The 9,402-nt window shown below is 33.7% G+C and overlaps 2 protein-coding genes across 2 annotated transcripts in view; one reads left to right on the forward strand and one right to left on the reverse strand.

Annotated features, from left to right (window-relative positions):
• The window catches only part of LOC106102545 ((2R)-3-sulfolactate dehydrogenase (NADP(+))-like), a 4,217-nt gene extending 707 nt beyond the window's left edge, over window positions 1-3,510 (forward strand). Inside the window, exons 2-9 of the mRNA XM_013282061.1 lie at window positions 25-187; window positions 491-679; window positions 909-1,024; window positions 1,100-1,198; window positions 1,305-1,391; window positions 2,060-2,168; window positions 2,264-2,421; window positions 2,849-3,510. Of these exons, the coding sequence (XP_013137515.1) occupies window positions 37-187; window positions 491-679; window positions 909-1,024; window positions 1,100-1,198; window positions 1,305-1,391; window positions 2,060-2,168; window positions 2,264-2,421; window positions 2,849-3,007 (1,068 nt within the window). The 5' untranslated portion in view covers window positions 25-36 and the 3' untranslated portion in view covers window positions 3,008-3,510. The remainder of the gene's footprint in view (window positions 1-24; window positions 188-490; window positions 680-908; window positions 1,025-1,099; window positions 1,199-1,304; window positions 1,392-2,059; window positions 2,169-2,263; window positions 2,422-2,848) is intronic.
• Window positions 1-9,402, reverse strand: part of LOC106102544 (uncharacterized oxidoreductase YjmC-like) — an 18,986-nt gene extending 9,584 nt beyond the window's left edge. The window contains exon 1 of the mRNA XM_013282060.1: window positions 9,266-9,402. The gene's annotated coding sequence lies outside the window, so the exon portion shown is untranslated. The remainder of the gene's footprint in view (window positions 1-9,265) is intronic.

A 9,402-nucleotide genomic window follows, 5' to 3' on the forward strand; every position in this document is an offset into this window, starting at 1 on the left:
AAGAAGGCTAAGCGTTTCAGACAGTCAGTTGCAGCCATGCCTGAGGTGCGAGTGGAGGAAGTGCGGCGGTTCATGGTGGATAGCCTGGTCGTGGTTGGTGCGCCGAAGCCTGAAGCTGAGGCACACGCGGATCTACTGCTGTATGCAGACACAGTCGGACACTTCAGTCATGGATTGAATAGACTTGGTTAGTAACCAAGATTACCTATTGAAGAGCTAAGGTGATTGGGTGATATGACCCTAGTCAACCTCGCTGACTGTGTCTGGATTACTCTATTATATCTTCAAATATGTGCAGGTTGCATCCCAATATATCCTTAACCCTAAGAGTGTAAGATAAAATGTTTAAATGAATTTCGCATTGTTCTATAACAGAGGTCGGACCCAGGATTTATAGATTACAAGTTCAGGGCATAGCAACTGCACCACCGTGATCACGAATCCACATTAACTTCATAGAATCCTATTAAATCAAGATAAATTTCCTTAGAGTTATACGTGAACGACATCAAAGGAGGATTGACACATCCCGAGCTTAAGCCAGTAGTGCTAAAGGAGTCACCCGCTACAGCATGGGTGGACGGTATGGACACGCTGGGTGCTACCGCTGCTAACTTCTGCATGGATCTGGCTATCAAGAAAGCTAAAGGGTGTGGTGTAGGCTGGGTGTCTGCTAAACGTAAGTAAACTTTTGCTTTTATATATGGAAGATGGCAAACACGACATAAGTATTTACATGATTCGCTCATTGTTAAATTGTGGTGAACGAATACTATATATTTTGCTACGTTCCTAACCTAAAAGGTTTAGGATCACGTGCAGGTTTGGACAGTGAACCGAGTGCAGTAATCACTACTTACAATTTTTTTACTGCTCACGGAAGTTATTTTCTGTTTTATTGCATACAGGAACGAACCACTTCGGTATGGCAGGATATTGGGCCATGAAAGCGGAGAAGGAGGGTCTCATTGGCTTGGCGTTCACTAATTCTGCACCTATTATGATACCAACAAGATCTAAAGAGGTAATTAAAGTATCGACCGGCTAGTAAATACTTAAATGAAACATCAGTTTATGAGAATCGTCAATCTTATTCTAGAGTGCGTGCGGTACAAATCCATTGGCGTTAGCGGCTCCCGCACTAAACGGGGACTCTCTGGTTGTTGATATGGCGACAACCACAGCTGCTATGGGAAAGGTAAAATAACATACATAATGCCACCTGTAGGAAACGATGACTTGTTTTGAATGATGGTTAATGGTTATGTTGAAGTGGTACATAAGTTATTTCTTTGATTTTACAGATAGAGATGCAGATACACAAAAACGAACCGATACCCGAAGGATGGGCGTTGGGACCAGATAATAAAACTACTACAAATGCTCCACTGGTGAGTACATACTAAAATAAAACCGTGGATTTATTCCTCAGTTTTTTTAAATTGCAAATTCTTGAGTCATTTTCACACATGTTAATAATCTAACAGGAAGATGACCAGATGTAAATAACTAACCAGGTATTTAAATAAATGTTTAAATGATATGGCACTCGTAACAATAAACGTAATAGTAAATCTTTCACAATTGATATATTTACGATACCTTATATATAACTTTCAAATTAATATGCAATAGTCATAATTAAGACGGTATATGTTAACACGAATAGTAACTACATGTTTTTCAAAGTATAAACCTCGTCTTCTTTATAGCATAGTTTGCATTAGATTCAGGCTAGTTAAAGTGACATTGAGTTATTTACGCTATGGTAAGTTTTCGATCGAAGCAATTTTCCGCTTGATCGATCACTACAGAATTTCTTATTAATATTACTACGGAATAGCGACTGAAAAATAGGAATATCGATTTACTAGATAATAAAACATAGTAGGTTATTGAACTCTTTTGTTCTGTTTTTATAAATTCATGGAATTCGTTTCTAAAGTTGAATTCATCTGTTTTTTATTTAGTTCGAAAATACGAGCGCCTTGAAAAATAAATTAGCAAACATGTAAATCTACGACCAGATGATTAAAATGTACATTTGTATTCCGTTTAGGCATTCGACACTGGGAAATTACTACCATTAGGAGGTTTAGAAAAAACAAGCGGACATAAAGGATACTGTCTCAATACTATGGTAGAAATATTCTGTAGCGGACTTTCAGGTAACAAAACTATTTAGTTCATGTTTAATCTTTCGCTTGCTTACCAACCAAAACGAAGTAAACGCATGTTATCTATCATAATTTTTTTTTTCTAGGTTCAAACCCGACCTACAAAGTGCCCAGTTGGTCGTTCAGCCAGGACGTTGCGCCAGACTTGGGGCAATGCTTTGCAGCGATCGACCCCGATTGCTTCGCGCCCGGGTTTGGACAGAGGGTCGCTGAATGTTTAATGCATTGGAGGAATTTGGAACCTGTAAGTAACACTTCGACTGTTAGATATAAAACTCTACTGAAAAATAAGTAATTAAAGAAATGCAACAGTGGTAGAGCCCGCTCTAACAAATTCGCTCGTATGGGTCGGCTGGCCTGGTGTAATACCACGACCACACAGAAGACAGTTGTGAAGTGGGAGACCCAACCTTAGTCCATTTTCCTTCCCATTCTTTTTTTAATAAGAAAGGAATGGAAGGGAACGTGGATTTGACGGTGCAAGAGACGCATATGAAGGGAAAATATTCTTTTTATGTGCATCTCCTCCTCTGTCAATTAAGAGTAGGAAACGAATCCGCTATTGCGAATGTCTATAGGCAGCGGTCGCTTCGCCAGTTGGCGGATTTTGGTGGCCGATTGCTCGTTTGCCACTTTATGTTATAAAAAAAAAATATTTTTTTTCCTTGTAGCTCGATCCATCGTTGCCAGTTCTCGCGCCTGGAGATAAAGAACGTAACAACAGAGAGGCGACGCTAAAGAGAGGAACTATAATATACCCGCAAGGACAAATAGACTCTTACCACCGCATGGCCAAGAATATTGGCATTAGCCCTTTAACTGTTGTCTAACGGAACTGTATACGCATAAATGATCGAAGAACACATTAATTTAACAAGAAAAAAAATGTCTAAAATAAAATCAAAATTAACAGAAACCGTGACATAATCTAAGAGATTTTGGGCTTTTTTTGCCATTACCAAGTCCATATTTTATATTTCCTCTTTAATTATTTTTATAATGAAGTACACGTACATACAATTTAGTTGTTTGTTATTATTAATGGCAATGTTTATTACAATAACAAATGTACAATATATTCGTGACATTTTAGGCTTTGTGACGAATGCGTGTTAAATCTGAGGACATTTTTTTATCTTATTGAAGGTGAACTAGCTTAGACTTGAATGGTATTTGATGTACCGAGATGTAATCAACATACAATAGCATACATTGTTTTGTGACAAGCAAATGGGCGTATATATACTTGCAAATGACATAGCATTAAATTATTATAAAATCTAAAACAATCGTTTTAAATTAAGCAGACGCTTTAGCAATTGTAAAACATTTTGAAATTTCTCTGAACAAATTGCTTAAAGACATTTTGGGGGAAATAACATAATTGTGTTTTTAAGATGTTTTATAATTTGTCCGTTAACGAGATACTTTGCAGAGCAAATTATTACATCCGACCTTCCCTTCAAATAACTCGCGTTAAATAAAGTAATGACTCGGTGCGATGCATTTTATTATTTCATACTTCCGTTATTGTAAATGTTTTTGTCTGTTTTAATGTTCATTTACTGTGATTCAACAATTTCAATGTGAAGGAAGCAAGTGATTAAAAGACAGGCTTTGAAAAACCTTCGCTCCTAGACTTTTATAGTATAGGAGCTGTTGTTTTATTTATAACTAGCTGTTCCCGTGCGGTTTCATCCGCATGAAATTATAAAGACTGCATTTTATTGCTTACATTTGTCTAATTCTCAATTGCAAATGTCAAAATTACTGTTACATCATAACCTTGCTTCCTTAATGTTGGCAGCTTGTAGGTTATGATCCCTTTCCCACATGTAGGTCTCTAATTTATTTACACCCTACGTTCAATAGCGTGAAAATGTATGGCTTAAAGCGTGTTGGAAGTGCAGGGATTTTTATTAATGAAAGAATTATTCAAAAATATTCTGTGATTGCTGACATCCTACGCCAGAAAGTAGTGTGTTTACTTTATTATACTAGTATAGATATAGATTACTTATCAATGGAAACAGAGAGTCCCAAACATGGATGCTCTCATTACCAGGAAATGTAATGGTATGGAAATGCCAAGGATTTAACAATAAACAATTCTTAAACCGTTTACCGGGTTCATTGAAAATCAATGACGAAGGGATTGAGTTACTTTTTAAAATTGATCTTTTTTATTTCACTCATTGAGAGTTATATTAACTGTTTAAAAGGAATGTCCCCATTATTACAAAAAAGAGAGAAAGATGTTTTGTTTCCTTAATGTTTTCGAAGAAGTTACTATTGTTGTTTTAAAACGCTGCCTTCTTTACCGAGAAACGTTGAATACAACTGTACTTAAGTTTTTTTAATGTTAAAAATTGTTAATTTACAGATATCTTCTTTAAAGTTATTGTACAGTTCTGTAATCCATGTTCGATTTAGGTAATCACAAAAGTATAATTCCACGTATATTTGACATAATTTAACGCTGCTTTTGATTTTAACGTGTTATTTAATTATTTTATACTATGTAGAAGTTCATTTGACTATTTATCATTATAAATAAAAAAAAAACACATGAGACAATTACGCGGCAATAATCACGAAAGAATGTTGACTTGTTTTTTAATGCTGTTTTCTGCAAACTGGATCTTCTTGTACCCTACGAAGAATCTGTAAACGTAGGTTTCCACTGAGAAGTTTTATCTCTGTTTTTAATACAGTGATATGGATGAGAATATGTTTTAGACAGACGTTCCGACAATGGAAATTAACTGTTAAACAATTTTTTTGTTTCTTTTTTTTGACATTATATTGCTATTTTATAAGTTGATGGTTTTCGAAAGATGGATTGTGAACGTAAAAATGTAAAGAATCTTTAAAGATAAATATAATGAGATAGTAATAAGTGTGTGCAAATAAAAGCTAGTTATGGCATGAAGCCAAAGACCACAGAGAAAGGTCCTTGCCACTTTCACTGGCTTTCTCTTTTAAAATCGGTCAACACTGACATTTTTTAAAAGTCATTGTTTTACAATAAAAACAGAACAAACTTATTAATTAACATACAATGATAGTAACCATGTTATTTGGAAAGCTGAATAAAAGAAATTAGGTTTTTTTTTCAGAAATTTGTTGCTTTTTATCGTGTTTTCCATTAGATGGACATGTAACTAATTTCAATATAAATCTTCCTTTCTTCCTTATTCTATTTATTTTTATTAAATTACGTGTAATAACAATTTAAACAAAAAATAGGTCTGAAACTAGCGAATCAATTTCAAAAAATTGTTTCCTGTTCGTTTTTTCCACACACACACGATTATTCCCGTAATATAAAATTATCAACTAGACATATGTATAGAATAATGATAATACTTGATGAGCCGAGAACAATTCTTTACAAATGCGCTCTTGCAAATGAAGATTTCAATTTTTATTGTTAGGGTTGCCACCTCTTTGCGGTTGCACGATGCTTATTCGGACCTATGGTTCTGACATTAATGTTTACGAATCAGGGTGTTGAAACATGCATTTATATATTGTATTTTTTTCGTCTTTGTTTTTTTAACACTCCCAGTGTTCGTGTCTACATTTCCTGAAAAGTCGGCAACCCTACTTATAATGCGTCTTGGAGGAAACGTTTAACATGTCAATCTAATGGCACTGCAAATTGTAGTGCATAATGATTATTTTATAATAACAACGTTTACATCTGTATTACTAGCAAATAACCCTGACATGGTCCACCGTTTGCCGCAAAAAGAGATACAGATTTTACACAAGTATTTTGTGGAATCTCCCGGTACAGTGGGCACACACCTTTATCGCATTGTTTAGCGATTGTCGATTGTTTTGCAGCCAATTCAACTGTTTAGTTGCACAACTAAAAATCTAATAGGGCGGACACCTCCATATAAGCTCATAGGAATCAAAGCGAGACTAAACAGTTGTGGAATAGTTTAGTTTTAGGTGAGCGCTATAAGTATATAAAAACTTTCTAACAGGCCTCGTAAAATAATATAGAATAGTGTGTCTTCCGCATGTTACGTTATAATGCTGAATATTCAAATGCATATTGTATAACTACATCCGAAAGCTATTAAGGATTTTGCGTAAGGTGACTCTGGTACAGACTAAACTTTTATACGAAGTTATTGTGCTGGTGGAATTTAAAGCTGTGGGAAAGCGGAACTCAGTACTTGGAACTGTTCCAAAGATAGGTACTTTTGTGCTTAGTTATAATACAGCAAGCTTTATTTTAAAACTAAGGATAGCGTATGAAAGTTACGTTTGTTACATCGTTCTTAATTTTTAATTGTTAACCTCTCGCCATAGATTATACAATTTAAAAATCGCATCATAACTCATTGAGATTGGACAATAATTGCAAGACAATTTAGTTTTACACGAAACTTTGGGAGAGAGTATTCATAACGTCATTGTTAGAATTTGTATAAGAATTGCCAGTGATATTTAAATTACGTAAGGAATACTTTCTTGTAAATTTACGTGCTAGTCCCTTGTCCCTGCCAATATAAATTATATGAGAAGTAACAGGTTATTTAATTAACATCTCTTACTTAAACGAATTATGTAAATTTCTATCGAGTCAAATTATTTTAAGGTCTGTTCATCTTCGTTGCAGCATCTTGATGTTTTGTTATGTTAAAATAAAATCAATCATTTTTTTTATTGCTCAATATCGATTAACGATGTTACTGAAAATAAAGATATACAACACTATGCATATAAATATTCCAAATTAGAAAAAAAAATAACTGTTGAAACTGGCAGTCTGTAATTTTGAATCTGTCATAAAGTTGGGTTATAAAAATAAAAAAGTATTGTAAAATGGAGACACCAGTGCAGATTCCAATGTTTAATCAACGATATGTTGCAAATACAATATTTTTTTTAAACAAGATCGGTGGAAGAAACGATAATTCTGGAAAATAACCGTGTAATAATATTATCTTATTTTTTATGGTCATCTATCATCAGACAGGGTTGGTAAATACCGCATTATTTATAGAATTCGAAACATAATTAATAATATTGAAAAATAATGCGTAACATAATAATAAAAGATTTGTTTCTTAATGTGGTTTTGTATTTCTTAATTTCGTTTGTAAATTATGAAGTTTCAGATATTTGAAAGTGTTAAGAAAGCGCGTACACACTCGAGATAATATTTAATGTTTATTTTTAATAAATGGTTGTGGTGACATCCTTATAAATTGCAAAGCAACCGTAAAAGACATGTGGCATACAGAGCCCCTATCATTATATCTCGTTGCAATTTAATTGTACCATGCAGTATGCAGTCACATGTAGTTACATGCATCAATGTACAGTCGCCGCCGTTCGCAGTGATAAAAAATTCAACACTTCATACAAAAACTACGTCCTTTTTACCTTAAAATTAGGGTTAATCAATCAAAAACACTACGCGTTACCTGTTCAATACCCTATAATAATTACTCCGAACTTAGGGCCTGTTCCACCAAATTGTAAATTGTCTGATAAAAACGTGTAAAATATGTGATGGAAATATCAGATTTTGTTACCTTATCTGATAGTGACGTTTTTAAGCTATCTAAGCCTATATCAGCCAGTGATAGGACATGCCCTAAATCTTAAAAGCGTGCAAATCGATCTAACGATAATCTCTTTAAGGAGGCAATCGCCAACGAAACTCACTGTACATTCCTTTGAAGAATACGATCACTTATGGTCATATTTAATATAGACTTATTACGTCAACGATTTGCAGAAATACAATTCATGACTATTACCATAAATTGTATCTACGTGAATAAATTACAGACCACATTCTTTCCATTAATTTTATAGTATGCAACAAACTACGTAGAATATCCTCAGTTTAACGGCCATTTTAATAATTAACGTTGAATATTATAAAGAGGAAAGATGTATATTTCTGTACGTATTGATATAACTCAAAAACGACTGGGCTGATTTTAGAAATTCCTTCAAAATTAAAATACTACGTTATCGCTGTGTAACATAGGGTATAATTTATTTTATTTTTAATTTCATGTGGACCAAGCCTCGAGCGCCGGTTTATTACAATTTATTTCCATTTGTATTATTGTAAATCATAAAAAAAATAACAAAGAAAGAAAGTAATCTGTTCAAAAAGGAGCAATATAGTGCTGCGGATATCGTATCGTAAGTAGCCCTGATTTTCAATGATATCTGTAATATCTTCGAAGTTCTAATTGAGAAGTTCTGACGTTTAAATCATTTACATGCATATTTAAAACTGTTATAATTCCTTCAGAATACAAAATGTTATTTGAAGAACCACTAAAGCTATTAAATTAACACGGAGTAATTAAATCAATCTTTTATTTTGATGCACGAAAAGTGAATGTGGAATATCGAGTCTCTAAAGGTCATATAGCCATTTATTAAGAAGTTATTGGTATTTTGCAATAACAATAAAAATGTTGAGAAATAATACAATTATTTAAAACTAATATTTAATAATATCCGAATATGTTGGACACACAAATGATTTTTCTATACGCGCGGATCTAGTGATGGGACTACAAGGCACAGTCGCTATCAAACCACAAGCAATATATAAGGAAATTGTTTTAAATCAATTCTATGGTGACAATTTTGTCGTTGACAAGAACAAATCGAAATAAAGCAATATAAGCAAACATATATTGCGCAGAAAACTAATAAGATAACAAAAGTCCTCTCTCAATCAAAAAATAATAGCTAATGTCGCAGCATTTACGCGACAAGCTAAATAAATGCTATTTCCATTTCCAAGCAGAGTTATCCATCATTCTAATAATAACGCGAAAGTTTAGATGGATAAATGTTTGTTAGAGTTTATAGCCTAAACGGGTGAACGGATATCTATTAAATTTGGTATAGATGTAGAGGATAGTCTGGAAGAACACATAGGCTATACACTATTGTTTTTTTTTTAATTCCACGCTAATTGAATCGCGGGCGAAAGCTAGTTATCCATATAATAAAGAACAGTTGTTCATGGTTGGTTTACATAAAATGGTATGCATTAATAAAGGAAAGTAACTTAATTCAAAACTTACGCATCAGAAAGAAAATCTCACATTGCCGTGTATTCTATGAACAATTCAACACCTCACATTTTATTTAGATGTACTGGTTCTAATCAAGTCATACTTTTATGAGGCACTTTCACATCGGAACACTTTTTGGTCACATA

This window comes from Papilio polytes, unplaced genomic scaffold (genome assembly GCF_000836215.1).
Source record: "Papilio polytes unplaced genomic scaffold, Ppol_1.0 DF823923.1, whole genome shotgun sequence".
In the NCBI taxonomy this organism is placed as follows: Eukaryota; Metazoa; Arthropoda; class Insecta; order Lepidoptera; family Papilionidae; genus Papilio; species Papilio polytes.